At 41.6% G+C, this 17,547-nt stretch overlaps 1 protein-coding gene across 7 annotated transcripts; it reads right to left on the reverse strand.

Moving 5' to 3' along the window:
• Window positions 1-62: 62 nt before the first annotated feature.
• On the reverse strand, window positions 63-16,997 carry SLC25A44 (solute carrier family 25 member 44). Of its 7 annotated transcripts, none has more exons than XR_008916293.1 (6): window positions 11,142-11,822; window positions 9,854-10,491; window positions 6,354-6,481; window positions 5,885-6,124; window positions 5,042-5,191; window positions 2,450-2,584 (listed from the first exon to the last, which is right to left on the reverse strand). XR_008916293.1 is itself a non-coding variant. In XM_007482058.3 (5 exons), the coding sequence occupies exons 3-5, from the start codon at window positions 10,476-10,478 to the stop codon at window positions 2,396-2,398; spliced, it is 942 nt and encodes a 313-aa protein (XP_007482120.1). In that variant the 5' UTR covers window positions 10,479-10,491; window positions 16,102-16,216; window positions 16,832-16,997; the 3' UTR covers window positions 63-2,395. The 7 variants fall into 7 exon arrangements, 3 of the variants coding, with proteins under 3 accessions (XP_007482120.1, XP_001374602.1, XP_016285903.1); XR_008916290.1 differs by having other exon boundaries at window positions 5,885-6,128; XM_007482058.3 differs by lacking the exons at window positions 5,042-5,191; window positions 5,885-6,124; window positions 11,142-11,822 and adding exons at window positions 16,102-16,216; window positions 16,832-16,997 and having other exon boundaries at window positions 63-2,584.
• Window positions 16,998-17,547: the final 550 nt, after the last annotated feature.

The raw sequence follows: 17,547 nt of genomic DNA on the forward strand, positions 1-17,547 counted from the left end.
AATTTGTCTTTGGTACTCGTCTCACGCCTCCGCAAGCTGGGCATACAACAACACCCAGAGGCTCAAACAATAAAAATTTTTAATTCTACGTCAGACTATACAGTGCAACAGTGAAACCTGTTTGAATAATCACAATGTGTCACTTAGTACAAACGGTCAAGGAGCAGTCCCTGCGTTTCTGCATCTCCTCTGCCCAAGCCTTCACAACCAAACCACGTAATTTCCTGCTTCCCTCGAGAACTTCAGCTATGACAGATTAATACAAAAACACTCTAGCCTGCCCCAATTTATTTTTTCCTTATGGACTTATTCCTGCCCTGAAGGGAATAAGCCAATAGCTCTCTTCTCTCCTGCCACTGCTGGACTCAGGGTTTGAGATAACTACCCAATCCCTATTACAAATAAAACTCATAAGTGGGCCTAAGTCCCTTTTTTAAGACACTATCTTATCCCTTAAAAGTCAGGAGCAGCAGTTGTGGAACAAGAAGAGGTTAAGAGTACCAGAAAATGGCAAGACACAAGGGGGCTAGGAAAGCAGAAGTCATCGCTGGGGAGGTTTGGGGGGGAGGGGGAGTGCAATCACCTCTACATTCCCATAGTACAAACTCGATCCCTACAATAGACGAAGGTGCCTGAAATTAAAGTCTTGCAGGACAGGGGCCTGGAACCAAGAGAAGCCAGGGTTTTATACAAATGGTAAAGAGAATGAAGCAGTTTCCATTGTATGATTTACTCCAAGTCTAGTTGTATGTTTCAGAATAGGTGGATACCTGAGAGATGGGAGAAAGAACTTGGGAAGTGGGGAGAATAGGAAAGACTAAAAGAAGCCAGATTTAAAGACAAAAATATGCATATGGAAATCAGAGGTGATACAGAGAAAGTAAAATGTAAATAGATGTTACTTCCAAAATACCTGTGGGCAGGGTAGTGGTATAGAGGATAAGGAATATCAAGTTTGTTGGGAAGCTAGCACCTTTCAATGGAAAGGCACCCTAGCCTTTCCTAGGGAGAAACAAGAGATCCTACCCAAGGCACCTATTCCAGGAACTAACTCAGTAGTCCCACCAGAAAATTAGCAAGGTTGACTAACTGATTTATTCTGTGAGTTGCAGTAAGGAATGACATGGTTCAATTTCCCAGGTTTTTGGAGGGCTTCAACAGGAAATCTTGGCAGTATCATGCTGGTAAAATGTCAGTGGATGTGAATGGAGAGGAAAGATGCACCCTTCTGCATTTTAAGAACTGTTTCTTGGGTAGTTGGGTTCATGGGGCTGCTCCCCACTGTCACCATACTTCTGTGTTTAGTGCCTCGGGTAATTTCCAGTACCCCTAGGTGTGAACTGATAGCAACACCCTATAAAAATTATTCTTCAGCTGAGGTTGCTCATTAGGGGATAGATGGCACTGCTGTCATTGATAAAAGAAATATATCAATGGCTTGGAGGTGCCAAGAGCTGAAGATGACCTGTCATGACATGCTTTCCCCTCCTTTTTATCAGTATGCTTCCTCCTCTCTTTTTTCAAACCCTTGACATGATCAATCTAACTGCTCTGGGTGCACTTTAAGCCTATTTTACTTAAACCAGCATCAGTTATGCAGGCATCATGCCTACTATTGAAAATGTTTGGGGGGGATGGGATGGGGAATCAGTAGTCAAAGGTGCTGTCTAAGGCTCACTGGGGACTAGACTAAGGGAATGAGGGGCTATAAGGAGTAAGGGGTGGGGTAAAAGGTACATATTCCAACTGCTATGGGGTCCAGCTGCAGGAATGGTGTTCTAGCAGGACTTAAGACAACAGGCTGGTTCACAAATTTAAAACAAATAAACATATTAATCCATAGAATTTCTTCCCATTCCCTCACCCCAAACTATCAACTTCCCCAAAGAGGGAAGAATTTTCCAGACAACAGAGGTTCTCTGCTGCTCCCTCCATGGTGAGATGTGCACTCCCCCAAAAGTGAGGGAAAGGCATTACAGTTTTCTTGGCAGCTCCATCCTAAAAGAATTAAGAATCAGCTGACTTAGATAGGAAGCCAGAGCATGGTCCCTTGAAGGCTGGAAAAGCAGTCAAAGGGGAAAGAAGAGTGAAAAGTAACTTATGTACATCCTAAGGATGATGATGGAGGGAAGCTGAGAAAGGTTCCTTTACTCTTCCCTTTTAAAAAAGGGAAAAAGGAAGCCTAGATAAGGGGGCTCAGTTTGGCCAGAGAGTTAGAAACAGAATAAGTTAGGGATCCAAGCTCAAAGATTATTCAATGAGGGCAGTTTGTTGTTCCCTTTCCAGGTAGCTAGTCCAGTTGAGAACTGTGTGCATGGCCAGGGGAGGGTATTGTCTCCTTTCTCTCTGTCCCTCTCTTCGAGGCATGGCAGGCTCCTCTCCCTACCACCTATTTCTAGTGAGTAGGGTCTACTAGTTCTGGCCGAAGGCTGAACTTCTTGAGACTCTCGTAGCCGATCACTATGAAAATGGTGGAGGGTGTGGCTGAAATGATCCTGGCAGAGAGACCCTTCATGAAGCCCCAGGGTCCCTCCTCTGCCAACAGCTGCTTGAAGGTCAAGATGATTGAGCTCTTGCCCTCCACCTACAAAAACCAACGGAGAGAAAGAATCAGTATATTAGTAATAAAATATATATAACTCTTTAAAATGTGCAGAGGGCTTTACAAATGATATCTCCTTTGATCCTCAATATAGCCTTATATGACATATAGAACAGGTACTATTATCCCTGCTATACTGATGAAGAAACAGGCTCAGAAGAGAGCCAGTGTCAGAGGTCAGATATGAACTGAGGCCTTTTTTTTTTTAAACCCTTACCTTCCATCTTGGAGTCAATATTGTGTATTGGCTCTAAGGCAGAAGAATGGTAAGGGCTAGGCAATGGGGGTCAAGTGACTTGCTCAGGGTCACACAGCTGGGGAGTGTCTGAGGCCAGGTTTGAACCCAGGACCTCCCATCTCTAGGCCTGGCTCTCAATCCACTGAGCCCCCTGAACTGAGGCCTTTTGACTCCAAGCCTAAAATTCTATCCACTATGCCATATCAATGAAGCTATATTGTTTGTTTTCTTTTAATGGATTTCCCTATCCCCATCCCCCACTAACATCAGAACTCTGGTTGGCTGGTTCCTCCATTCTTTTTTCCTTCTCTCCTAAAAAGGGGGAAGGATGTGTTTTAATTCCCTCTAGGGACTTTAGAAGGCAAGGAATCTTTTCTATTCTTCCTCTGGATGTCTCCTCAGCAGTAACTCTATCTTTAGAAGACACTATCTACTGTTTAGGGTGACCTATAGGAAGACAAAACCCTTTCTTCTCCATACTTCATTCTCTCCTACCTAAATCTTCACAGAAGATGTTTTCTTAGCCTCAAGCAGAACTTCCAGACTCCTCTCTACCCAACTCTATCCCTGACTTTCTTACCCTATGGTACAATGGAAAAGAGTCCACAGATATTTAACCAAGTCTCATTTCTGATACTTGCTGGCTATGGGACCATGGTCCAGTCACTTAAACATTCAGTTTTAGTTGTCTCATCTGTAAAATGGAGATACTTCAACTTTCTACCACCTCCAAGGTTTCAGTGAGGAAAATGTTTTGCAAACCTTAAATTGCTATATAAATATAAATGTGGAACTCTGTTCCACAGTTCCCTTTTTACAGAAATCTTTTCTATAACTTGCTTTGATTCTGTTCCCTTCAACTTTCCCCAAATATCTTTCCCCTCAATCATCTGCCAAGTCTCTGTATCTGATCTGTTTCTCCCATCAAACTGGGGAATCCTTGAAGGTAGAAGTCTATACTCACTGGACGGACTCCCAGCAACTGGGGCAAGATCCACATCCCAGAGGAGCTCAGGGAGACTGAGGAGCAGACTGACTGAACCCAGAGATGTGATTCATGGATGAATATCAGCTAAGTGGCATAGTGAACAGAGTGCCAGGCTATCATTTGAGTTCAAATCTGTCCTCAGACACTTACCAGCCTATTTGCCTCAGTTTCCTCATCTGTAAAATGAGATGGAAAAGGAAATGGCAAACTATTTCAGTATCTTTGCCAAGAAAACTCCAAATGGGGTCACAAAGAGTGAGACAGAACTAAAATTACTGAACCACCACCACCAAGTCAGCCTGGGGAGCTCTCTAGTGGAGCATTCCAGGGATTTGTGATCCAATCTGTGTTAGTTAACATTTTTACTTTTTCTTAGCCAACATTTTTATTGATGACTTAGATACAGTTCCTCTCATATGTAGATGATACAAAGCTAGGAAGGACAGCTAACATGTTAGATAATAGAATCAGAATCCACTATTATTTTTGTTTCCTAAGGTGATCAGTGAAAAAGGAAAAGAATCTATAATGTTCTAAAATATTTATAGCAGCACTCTTTGTGGTAACAAAGAATTAGAAATTGGGGGGGGGGGGAGTGCCCATCAGCTGGGGAATGGCTAAACAAGTTGTAGCATCTGATTGTGATGGAATACTATCACACTATAAGAAATGACGAGCAGGTTAATTTTTTTAAAACACGAAAAAACCTACATTAAATTATAAAGAGCAAAACAAGCAGAACCAAAATATACAGCAGCAGCAATACTATTTGAAGAATATCTTATATATATTCACCTCCAGAGAAAGAACTGATAAACAGAAACAAAGCAAGTCATTGCTTTACTTATACATATATATGTGTATATATCTATATATATATATATATTTTTTTTTAAATAAAATAGTGCAGGGAGAAGAAGGTGGAATATACCAGGGAACTTTAACATAAACAAATATATAAAATTTAAAAGAGCTCTGCTCCCTGCCCCACCCAAGACCCTTGATAGCTAGAATGCTGGCTGAATATAAGATGAAATTTAATAGGGATCAATGTAAAATCTTACAAATGAGTTAAAAAAATTAACTTCATAAGTAGATTGAGGTAATGTAGCTCAGAGAGCAATTCATTTGCCAGTGATCTGAAGATTTCAGTGGAATACAGGCTCATTGAAAGCCTGTAGCATAATATAGCATTCAGAAAAACTACTGTGACCTTAGTCTGCCTTTGAAGACTCCCTAGTCACTAGGACTTGAGATATAACAGTCTTGCTGTCCTTTACCACAGTCAGGCCACATCAGTACTTTTGTGTTCAATTCTGGACACCGCTTTTTTAAGAAGACATCACTACACCGGAGAGCAGTCCTAGGAGGGAAATGAGGATAATGAAGGGCCTTGAGATTAGACCAAGGGAAGAAATGAAGGAGAAGTAGAAATGTTTTTAGCCTGAAGAATAAAATTAGGACGGTTAAGAGGGTCTTCATGTACTTGAAAGACAATCACATGGAAGAAAGATTATACTTCTGACTGGCCCCAAGGACAAAAGTAAAACATCAAAACTGCAAAATGGATTTAAGCTTCATCTAAGAAATATTTATTAACAATAGAACTATCCAAATATAGAATGGGCTATGAATGTGAAGCACTAAAAGAAGGGATCTGACAAAAATGGAGGAATCAAGATAAAACAGGTATGGGGAAATGGGCCAGAACAAAAACATGAGGGCCATCAAACTGCATGTCCTTTGACCCAGCAATACCACTAGTAGGTCTGTATTCCAAAAAGATCAAAGATAGGGAAAAAGGACCTACTTGTACAAAAATATTAGCTCTTTTTGTGGTGGCAAAGAACTGGGAAACTGAAGGGATGTCCCATCAATTGGGGAATGGCTGAACAAGTTGTTGTATATGTTCTGTAAGAAATGGTGAACAAGATGATCACAACCCTGGAAAGACTTATATGAAGTGATGCAAAGTGAAATGAACAGAACCAGGAAAACAGAACATTGTACACAGTAATAGCAATAATGTATGATGATCAACTGTGAATGACTTAACTATAATCAGCAATGCAAGGATCCAAGACAACTCCAAGGGACTCATGATGAAAAAATCTATCCACTGCCATAGAAGGATCTGATGGAGTCTGAATGCAGATTGAAGCATGCTATTCTTCACTTTATTTCCTCCATGAAATTTTCTCTAGTGTAAGCGATTATGTGTCTTCTTTCACAACATGATGAACATTAAAATATGCATTGTATGATAACACGTGCACAACCTATATCATATTACCTGCTGTCTTGGGGAGAAGAGAAGGGTGGGAGGGAGAGAATATGGATCATAAAATGTCAGAAAATGATTATTTAAAAATTGTATCAACATGTAATCTTGAAAAATAAAAAGGAATGAAAACCAAAAAAGAATTGAAACATTAAGACAGATATTGAAGATGGAAATTGGAAAAGTATTGGCCTGGGAGGTCATACTCAGGACAGGATTTATCAGTGATAAAGAGACTTCTTACCTGTACCCTGGCTCGGACGATGTCCATTGGGTTGGTGATGACACAGGCAGTAGCAGCAGCGAGGGGCCCAGAAATGGCTTGGAAGATTATGTGGGGGCAATCTTTAGGACAGATGTGGGAGAGCTGCTCTGAAGTGGGGATAAAAGCAAATACATAAAGATCTGCAAGTAGCTCCCTTTTGCTCTTAGCTTCTAATTGTCTGAAGATGACTATCCTCTACTGTTGGTCAAGTTTCATTTAACCACCCCCACCTTCTCCTTATCTTCTTCCATCCTACCCTTGCTAAATGTCATTTCAATCACATCACCTAATTTGAATGGAAGATGTCCCCTTTGGGGAAACAGATTCTATCATTTTGCTTACCTATTCTCATATGATAGATAGGAACTTCTTCCTGATATTACCCCTATGCTTCTTATTGGAATACCTCCCATTCCCAAATAAACTCGCAAAATCATTCCTCTGAAAAACTAGTGAGCCTCCTTCTCAAAGCCCAGGCCAATGGAAGCTTATTCTTCAAAAGTACTAGGAAAGAATATGGTGTCACTTATTTAGTACACATATTCCTAGGTTGTTAGGAAAGTCTTCCTGTGGTCCAGCCTCAATCTCCCCACACACTCTCACTGTAAAAGCTGCTATTTCCTTTAGTATATATCTTCAATAGATTAAAAAAATGAGGGTTCATCCTCATCAGTTTCCTCCACTATTTTCTTCTTTGGAATGATTTGCCACAATTCCTATTACTTTTTTTTTTTAACCCTTACTTTCCACCTTAGAATTAATACTATGTATTGGTTCCAAAGCAGAAGAGTAGTTAGTTAAGGGTTAGGCAAATGGGGTCAAGTGACTTTCCCAGGGTCACACAGCTAAGAAGTGTCTGAGGTCAGATTTGAACCCTGGACCTCTCATCTGTAGGCCTGGCTCTCATTCTACTGAGATATCCAGCTGCCTCCTAATCTCTATTACTTCTAAAAAATGTACCACTTGTTGCCTCTCATCTCCCTCTCTTAGTTTTTGTGGTTTGTTCTTTTACTACTTAAGACTAAGAGGAGTCCTGGGGACATTGTAAACAAATCACAACTGATATGGCAAAATTCCTATAATTCAGTTCTCCACTTTCTAATTCCCTTTTCCCCAAAATCACAGTAGATAATCCAAAGTTCTGGCTGAAGGTAAAACAACAAGAGCAAACTGGATTGGTAACACTATCTCCTTTCTGAATGTTCTATTTCTCTCCAAAAGGCAGAGCATAGAAATTATGCAACTGGCAGAACATGTCAAGATTGGCAACACCAAGCAAAATAGACTTGTCTGGACTGGCCCCCAAACCTGCAAGCTACAACATGAAGTAGATCCAACTTCTCACTTTGATAGAGTGAGGAAAGGAAAGGGGAAACAATGGAAAGAAAGCAGTAGAAGGTGGCAAAGATCCCAGCAAGCATCTAATTTCATTCATTCAAGACATGTTTATTAAGTACTTGTTATGTCCAGGCACTAAGGGAGATACAAAAATAAAAGAGTACTTGTGTTTAAGGAGTACATGACACCCCTGAAAATGAAGTAATCATTTTCAAAATGATACTATGAGAGGTATGAATAAAGTACTATTCACGAGACAGAGAAACTACTTCTAGTTGGGCAAAGAGGAACCAGGAAAGGTTTCCTAGAGAAGGCAGCATTTGAAATGGGCCTTGAAATAAGACTTTGGCAATCAGAAAAAAAAGGAATTTAAAGTAGTGGGTACTGCACAAACACACACATGTGGGAAAGCACAAAAAATATCTTGTTTGGCTAGTGTGTGGAATTAAGTGAAGGGGGAACAGGATTTTTTTTTTAAAGAAATCTCCTGATCCATGAAGAGACATGATCCTTCCTTTTAGGAAGATTAATGTGGCAGTAGAGTGCAGGTTGGATTAGTGGAAGTTTGACTAATATGAATTAGGAGAGTCTAGGGAAAGATAATGAAGTTCAGATGATCCCAGAAATGTGATGGTAGGGACAAGTCCTTGAAATACTACAGAGGTAGTACTGATAGTTCTTGACAACTGGATGCCAGGAAGGAGACAAAGATGTTTCTGAGAATTCACACTTGGATAGTTCCATGTATAGAAATAGCTTTGTTGATTGGTTCAGTTTTGGACTTGTTGAGTTTAAAAAGTCAGCAGTACATACAGATGGAGAGGTCCAGACTGAAAATATAGATTGGGAAGTCATTTGATATGTGAGATTAAATGAAATTGCCAAGGAATATAATATAGACAGAAAAAGACCAAGGACAGAATTTTGAGTAGCATTCACAAATAGAGTGCAAAAAAACAACAAAAGTAACAACTAGAAAATTGGGAGAAAAACCAGAACAGTGCATGATTATGGAAACCAATGGAAAAAAGAATTTCAAAAAGGTAAGGAAGGCAATGAATAAAGACTGTTTTTAGAATCTAAAAAGTTGGCAGTACATTAAAAATCATCTTATCCAACATTCTGTGTATTGTAGGAATCCCTTGTATTCTGTCCATTATTCTCACTAGTAATTTTGCAGTAGAAGGAAAGAGAAAGGACAATAAATGAAGAAAGTGGGAATATTTAAAGAAGTTTTCTTTTTGGAAGGAATGGGTGAGTCAGTGTCAAATGCTATAGATAGGTCAAAGAGGAGAACTGAGAAAAGGTAACTGAATCTAATGATCAGAATGTCACTGGTAACTACTGAGAAATTTGTTCCAATAGAACAAGGAAAACAGAAGGTTAATTGGAAGGAAGCAATTATAGGCTAGGAAAGGAACATTTCTTACATCTTAAAGAGAGAAATTAAGAGATTCTGAATGTTTGGTCCACCTAAAGTCTCACAACAGAAGCAATGCTAAACATAGATACCTGCCCTAAGAAGGCATCATGGTCCTGGACTTGGAATCAGAGGCCCTGAGTTTAAATTCAGGCTCTGCCCCTTACTATTTGTATGAAATGGACAAGATATAATCTCTCTAGGCTTCCATTTTCATCTTGGAAAAGAACCTAAATGCTCTTTAAGGTCCCTGTCAGCTTTATATCTAAGATCCTCTGATCTCTAAAGAATTCAGTGGCTCTCTTGCAATTCCCCTCTTACGCTGGATTTCTTTCTTTCTTTCTTTCTTTCTTTCTTTTTTTTTTAAACCCTTACCTTCCATCTTGGAGTCAATACTGTGTATTGGCTCCAAGGCAGAAGAGTGGTAAGGGCTAGGCAATGGGGGTCAAGTGACTTGCCCAGGGTCACACAACTGGGAAGTGTCTGAACCTAGGACCTTCCATGGCTCTCAATCCACTGAGCTACCCAGCTGTCCCCTTTACACTGGATTTCTAATCTAACCTATTTCTAATATTCCTTCTCTGGATGGTTCATGCTTCTTTTCCATTCCAATGTCCCATTTCACTTGCTAATTCTGATTCTGTTCCCACATACTGTTGGTGACTACAACCACTGTTCACTATTACATTCTTCACCAACTACCCACCTCACCCTTGCCTACCTGCATAAAAGTGGTAGAAGGGCCACCATAAAGCACTGTTGGGTATATAGGTGAGCAGAGAAGCCACATAACCTCGGTAGAAGCCCCGGATTCCATCAACTTGCAGGATCTGCTGAATGATATACCTGGTTTGGCCAAAAGCCAGTATCCCCCGGCCATCTGAACGCTGAGACACCATGAATCGGCCCATGCTCTCACCCTTGCGCTGCATCATCAGGTGCTGGGAGACCACATCAATGGGCACTGTTATGCTCTGGGCCACCAATGAAGCTGAGCTACCAGCCACTAGGGACTTCACAGTGTTGTTTTGGCTGTATTGTGACACAAACCTTCGGGTGAGCTCATAGGTAGTAACATAACATTGGCCAGAGACCAGAGTCAGTGTGTTGACCATGAAACCCCGATAGAAGCCCAACACCCCATCTGTCCGCAGAATCTTGACAAAAGCATCAAAAGTTCCTTGATAGTGGCTCTTGCCCTTCTGTATCTGAAGCCGTGTGCGGATGAGGGTGAAGGGGTAGACACTGATTCGGATAATCATTGTCATTGCCAAACCAAAGACATAGAACTTCTTCTTGTCCAGATGCTCCCACTCAATGATTGGGATGTTGCGTTTATCCTCCATTGTGCCTGAATGCCTAGGCAATGCAGGGAGTGGGGTGGAACAAGATGAGAGAAAAAGAGGAAGAAAAATAGTACAAAGGGAAAAGGTCAGGACTCCTCTGCCCAATGTCTCTTCGAGTTGAGTTCTGAGATTGTCCACAAGTATCCCAGCTAATCCTTCACCTTGTAGGAATCCTAGTCAAACACCACTTTAACCTAATAAACTTCTCCCTCTCTTAGGTTCATCCCTGACCATCTCCACCCCCCTCAATCTTCACAATGGTTGAACCTTCCAACCCTGGAGATGCCTGATACTCTCTTGTTTGCCTACCCTGCCCCTTTCAAATAATTTAAACATCCCTGTCCTTTAAGAAGTTCTTAAATTGTTTCCCTTGGCTTCACCTCTAATTCTGCCCACCAGCAGCTCCTAGATCTGAAGCTCTAAATAGATTAATAATTTGCCTTGTTTCTGCCTGGACTCTGGTAGTATATCTCAGGTCAGGGACTATGTCATTTTCTCCTCAGCCTTGTCAGTAAGGACCAAAATGAAGCAGACTGGCTATCTCCCAGTGGGTGAGGTCTCTAGAGACTGGCAAAAGATGTTCAATTTCTATTGGTCCCATGGCCCTGAGCAAGATAGGGAAATACAGAGACCCAAAGTCATTGCTCTTCCCATCATAGTTACCTCCTAAAAGCTAAATGGTCCACCTGGCATGATGCTCTCTCTTTTCCCTCATGACTGGAGTGTCTGTTGTCATCATTCAACAAGCCCACTGTCATTCAGTTCTTCCTCTTTGGTAAGTAAACCTCTCTACTTCTAGCCCCCTATGCCAATCCTTCTGAATCCTCATATCCTGCTTTCCTCTTCCTGCTTCTTGATCACCCCACCACTAGGATCACATTTTCTCTCCATAATGAGACCTGGAGGTGGGGGGTAAAGGGTAGTAAGGTATGAAGTCTACACACACACACACACACACACACACTCTGGACAAGTTGATTAGGAATTTTCTTGGATAGTCAGAAGGAACAAAGCTAGGCCAAAGGTAAAATGTCCCTTTAATTATGAGAATACATTTCAGGGAAAGGAAGAAAAAAAGCACCTATTTGGAAAGGTTGACTAGGTTTCCTTAAGGCTTTCTCAGACTCTTGCTACCAAGTTCCCAGGCCTGAAAACCCACTGTGTGTGCTGATCCCTGTCCCAGGTACTTGGAGGAAAATCTAGGGGAAAGAGAAAATGAGGTTTTCTCAAGATTAGGGAGCACCCAGTTGGATAAGGTAAATAGGACATAACTCCAGAACACAAACATAAAGATGCAAAAGGAGAAAACATGTAAATTTATATAAACATGCTGGTTCATCCATCCCAAATTTAAAATAAATTTACCTTATATAATTAAAAAAAAAACAATCCTCACCTTCTATCTTAGCAGGAACTCAAAACAGAAGGGTAAGAGCTAGATGAATGAGGTTAAGTGACTTGCCTAGAGTCACATAGCTAGGAAGTATCTGAGGCCAGATCTGAACCCAGGTACTTCTGATACAGGACTGGCACTCTATCCACTGTGATACCTAATTGCCCCCACTTACAAAATTGTCAATGATCTTTTAATTGTCAATTTAATGCCCTTTTTTCAATCCTCATCCTTCATGACCTCTCCCTGTAGTCTCTGACTGTTGCTCACCCTATGCTCTTTTGTTATTCTTTTCTTTTCTCTTTAGGTTTTCCAGACTCTATTCTCTTTTGGTTTTCCTCCAACTATCAGACTGTTTTCTTAGTCTCCTTTGCTGGAGCTTCATATATAGGCTAGGCCCACTAAATGAGGTATACCAAAGGGTCTAGGGGTCTTAGTTAAGTCTTAAGACCCAAGAGGGTCTTAGGTCCTCTTGTCTTCTCTCAATCACTTCACTCAGTGATCTCATCAGCCCCCTTGGATTCAATTAGCATCTTTGATGCTGACAGTTCTCAAATCTACTTATCCAGAACAGTGTAACATCTAACTGCCTATCAGACATCTAGAACTAGTAAAGTCAACATGTTTAAAAGTGAACTTATTATTTTCCCTGTTTGCCCCCCTCCCCCCACCCCTTCCTTCCTTTTAAATTTCTCTAGTACTGTTATGGGTAACAGCATCCTGACAGTCTCCCAGGCTCACAACCTAGGAACCATCCTTAACTCTTTGCTATCTCTCATGTCTATATTGAGTCTACTGCCAAGGCTTATTTCATCTTTGTAACATCTCTCAGAGGGCAGGTAGGTGGTGCAATGGATAGAGTGACAAGCCTGGGTCCTGAAAGACTTAAATTCAAATTTGGCCTCACACATGTACCACCTGTATGACTCTGGGCAAGTCACTTAACCCTGTTTGTCTCAGTTTTCTCATCTGTCAAATGAACCAGAAAGGAAATGACAAACCATTCCAGTATCTTTGCCAAGAAAACTACAAATGGGATCACAAAGAGTTGGAAACAACTAAAACAACTGAATGACATCCCTCAAATATGCCCTCTTTTCTGACACTACCACCACCCTGGTGCAGACAGACCTTCAGCTCCTCACACCTGTACTACTGCAATAGCTTGCTGATTAGTCCACTTGCCACAAATCTCTCTCCACTCTACTCTATCCTCCATTTAGTAGCCAAAGTGATTTTCCTAAAGGGTCATCCAGCTACACAGTAAACATCAGAGGCTCCCTATCACTTCTAGGATCAAATATGAAATCCTATTTGGTATTCAAAGCCCTTCATAAATAACTCCCCTCTACTTTCCCAGTCTTTTAACTTCTTACATGTTTCCTAAATACCTAAATACAAGACATTTTCTCTAGTTATTGTCTCTCCTGCCTCATCTCTGCCTCCTGATTTTCTTACTTTCCATCAAGGTTCAGCTAAAATCTCACCTCTGGTAAGAAGCTTTTCCCAATCCCTCTTAATTCCTATGCCTTCCTTTTGTTGGTTATTTCTAATTTATTCTGTGTACATCTTATTTGTAAATAGTTGTTTGTATGACACCCCCATCCCCAATTAGACTGTGACTTTCTTGAATATAAGGACTGTCTTTTGCCTTTTTTTTTTAATTCCCAGAGCTTAGCACAGTGCCTGGCACATAGTAGATTCTCTTTTAAAAATTCTTTCTGTCTTAGTTGTAGCTTTAAGACAGAAGAGTAAGGGCTAGGCAAATGAGGTTAAGTGACTTGCCCTTGGGGCATACCATCAGGAAGTGAGTGATACTACATTTGAACCCAGGTCCTCCTGACTCCAGGCCTGGCACTCTATCCACTGTGCCTCCTAGTTGCCCCTCATAGAACCGACTCTTAAAGTATATTAGCTAGGCCTGACTGAAGTTCTGGTCTGAGGAATTTTCAGGTTGAGGTCTATCACAGATTAGACGATGATCTCCAATAGCTCCATGTCATAATGTAATAGTACTCTAGCGCTATAAATGCCTGTACACTAAGTTGACTGTGAAATCAGGGGATTCTGAGACATGGGGAAAATTCTTAAGCTTTATGGAAAGGGAGTGGCAACATGAATGGGAAGATCCAGACTGCTGAAAAAGTGACAAATGTTGCAAAACCATTCTTAGTATCATAACATCCAGTACAACAAATGTCTGATCTATATCTTTATCTCTTCTTTGTCTAGAGGTTTCAACACTATCCCCTGGCAGATGTTTTTCAGAGGACAACTTTTTGATTTTATAATAGAAGTCACTTTGTACTAAAGTAACAGTCACTTTGGAGAAATCCACTTAACCAACCTAACTGAAACACCTCTTTCATGAAGCAAAGGATACTTGTAGAGCAAACTGAGTACATAAGAATTGAGAATTGAGTCAATTAATTTAAAGTAAATGAATGGTCAGGGTTACTACAGAAGACTTCCTTGGAGGAAGAGGATAAAAAGCAGAGTTTGAATGCAGGAGAGGAGCATGGTTTGACAAAATACTCTTTCCATTCCTTTCTAAGAAGAGAACAACCTAAATAAAAATTTGGCAATAGAAGACTATGAAAAGACAGGCAACAGGCTGGCTTAGCTAGAGTAGCAAGTCATAAGAAATGAGAATGGTAAGACTTTGAGATCAAAGAGAATAACTACTTGAAACTGATAATACAGAAACAGCAATACTGAGACAGGGAGTGGGAAGGGTGAAGGGCACATCCTTCTTTCCCTAACTCTGGAGCGGATACTCACCCATCCAGGTATGAGTGTCTTCTATTTTGAGTATGAAGAGAAGGAGGCCATTACTGTTTCCCTATTTATAGACACAGCAATGTGTCCAATACATTTCTAACCTTAGGAGTTAGGATTTTTGTGCTGGGGAGTGGATAATTTCACAATAGTTCACCCAATGCTATGTTTACTGCCAGTTCCTTTTCAAGAACAGGAGGCACAATAGTGGAAATTCCACCTTCAGTCCTCCAGGTTTTAGTGACTCTGATGACTAGCTAGATGCCCAGGCACTGCTTCACTTTGCCCTGGAAAAATCAATACCTTTCTCTGCTTTTCCAACCGGCTTTCTGAGTAACTGAATATGCTGTTTTCCTAGGACAAATACAACATGGTTCCCGGAAGACAAGCCTCCTGCTATAATTATATAAACCTCACAATGCACTGGGAGGGGTAGGTACAAAGTGTTAAAAGAGATAAGGAGAATCTGGCTGAGGGTGGGATCAGTTCAAGAGTTCAATTTTAGGAGAGGTGGAGAAAGGAGGAATTGGCCATGAAAATCTTTTATGTCAAATCACAGATCACCAGACTATCTTATTTACCTTTCTCAAATTTATTTAAACCTTTCTCAAAGTTCCTATGTTTCCTGGTCTTATTGTCTCACTTTTTTCCTTTTTCACTCTCACCTGCATTTGTCTATTTTAAATTCTCTGAAAGAGAAGGGAACCCTAAAGCTACTGATTGACACTATTTCCTAGCTAATAGGCAGCTAAAAGATATTCCTCAAAGGTGATTCAATATTTTGGGAAGAAAATGAGGGACACACAGAGCACCCTGCACCCCCAGTTCCTTCAGGAAGTCATTGTTAATCAGGTGCACCTGAATTATCTCTTCCTACAGTCTAACCTCCACACTTTCTGCTAAAATGCTGCCCACAGTACTTTCTTTTATGGAACTTCCCTTCAAAGAGCCAATCTCTTTCAACCTTATCTTCCAAATTCAACCAGCCCAATTACTTTGTTTCTTTCCTGGTCTTTTAATAGTGTGCATGGCCTGATGCCTTCCAATTTCTCCACATAATGGAGAAGCACAAAACTTGGTAGCTGAAATGTAAAACCCAGTATAGGTAAGGTTCTGGCCCTGAGAAGTCATACTCTAGAAGAGTGGCAAAGTCAAATCACTCCATTACTTGGCTGAGATATGCAAAATATCCCAGGCATAAACATCTCCATTCATCACACTAGGCAACCAGAGCTGGGTAAGCAAGAGATCTCAATTAATTAATTTTCAGTTTTATTTATTAATAAAATTATACATTTATATAATTATTTTATAATAATTATAATATATAAGGCAAAGGCCTAGCTCTCCGAAGAGTGTATGCTGTTTTCTAACCTCCAACCTGCAAAGTCTACCAAAAGGATATGCCTGACTCCATCCTGATTTCATTAGGATTGGTCCCAAGGAAATTACCTTTGCCCAGGTCTATAACTTCAGTCATTTTGATGTCACTGACTGCCGGGCAGAATCCTCAAATCGCCTCACAAGTCATAACTTCTCTTTGATAGTCTCCCCTAGAGACCTGGAACTGGAGAAGATGGTGAGGGGGTTCGAATTCCTTCCATCCATCTCTACTAATCCAATAACAAAGTCAGACATGGGCACACAAGGGGTTGATTGATTCTAAATGACCTCATTTACCCTTACGAGTAAGCTTCTGCCTCTCCGTTAGCCCTTATATAACCACCTTATGCAAGTCCTTCAGTAATACATCATCCATGCAAACACCCCTCCTCAGATCTTACCTACATACAATGCAACGCAGCTCTTAACTGCTCTTAACCTGCTCTTCGCGCCCCCACCCGTCCGAGACCCCGCTCCCCAAAACAAATGCCAAATGACCCTGCCGTGCGGAGGCCACGTGACTTTCCCAAATCCACTTTTTCCGACCTCATACTGACCGGAAAGCTGAATCCTTCCCAGTCACCCCCCCTCAAAAGATAAATCCTGTGATAGACATCCCAGATTCAACCCCGCCTCTACCCACTCTGCGCCCTAAAGGCAAACCCTACCCTAGGAACCAAAAGGCTCCGCCTTCCACCTATCCCCGCCCAGTCGCTCGCCCCGCCCCTCAGGGACAGCCCGCCCTTCCCCCAATCCTCCCACCCGCAGCCCTAGGTCCAGTACACTAGCCGCTTCCTACCTCCTGAACCCCAGACAGCCCGTCGACAGTACAGGCGTTCTGCCGGCCGGCACTCCTAGGCTGTTGCTCCTGCCCTGGCTTCAGCTCCCGGTAGCCGGGCCCTGGCAGCATCTTCCTCCATATCGGCCCGGCTCCCCACACCGCCGGAACCGGAAATTAAGCTGTCATCGACCTTCTCCACCCACTGCCGTGAGCGAAAAGAGGTGGGGCTGAGTGACGGGTGACGTAGCCAATGTGTGCTGGAGTTTATTTGTAGTCGATGAGTTCGGGCGGGGTTCCGAGAACGGAGACGATGGGCTGATTCAGTGGCCATCTTGGGAGAGGGCATAAGCCACGCCCCCTTCCGCTTCAGCGAGCTCTAACTAATCTGCTTTTCTTATTCCTTTTGCTCATTTCCAGCTCGGAGGTCGAGTCCTGGGACGTTTCTTAAAAAGCGTCTTGCTCGTGGGTCACCTTGTGACTTGAAGAACAATTAGAGGCTCGAATCCTGCTTCCGAAAGAGTGCTTTGTGGGTTGTTGTTTTGGGGTTTTTTTTACCAATTAATTTAAAATCACAATAATTGACACTAAAAGGTGCTTTCGTTGTTCAACCGGGAACAACTTCATGACCTCATTTGGGGTTTTATTGGCAAAAGTACTGGAGTGGTTTGCTATTTCCTTACCCACCTCATTTTACAGATGAGGAACTGAAGCAAACAGGGTTACACAACTAGTGC

Source organism: Monodelphis domestica, chromosome 2, assembly GCF_027887165.1.
Source record: "Monodelphis domestica isolate mMonDom1 chromosome 2, mMonDom1.pri, whole genome shotgun sequence".
Classification (NCBI taxonomy): Eukaryota; Metazoa; Chordata; class Mammalia; order Didelphimorphia; family Didelphidae; genus Monodelphis; species Monodelphis domestica.

Bases quoted from the DNA above. Each gene is read 5' to 3' on its own strand.
- SLC25A44 (XM_016430417.2), bottom strand. From the start codon at position 11,236: ATGACAGTGGGCTTGTTGAATGATGACAACAGACACTCCAGTCATGAG. The intron at 10,492-11,141 runs GTAACTATGATG...TGCATTGCCTAG, and splicing joins GACCATTTAGCTTTTAGGAG to GCATTCAGGCACAATGGAGG. The intron at 6,482-9,853 runs GTAGGCAAGGGT...TCCCCACTTCAG, and splicing joins CTTCTACCACTTTTATGCAG to AGCAGCTCTCCCACATCTGT.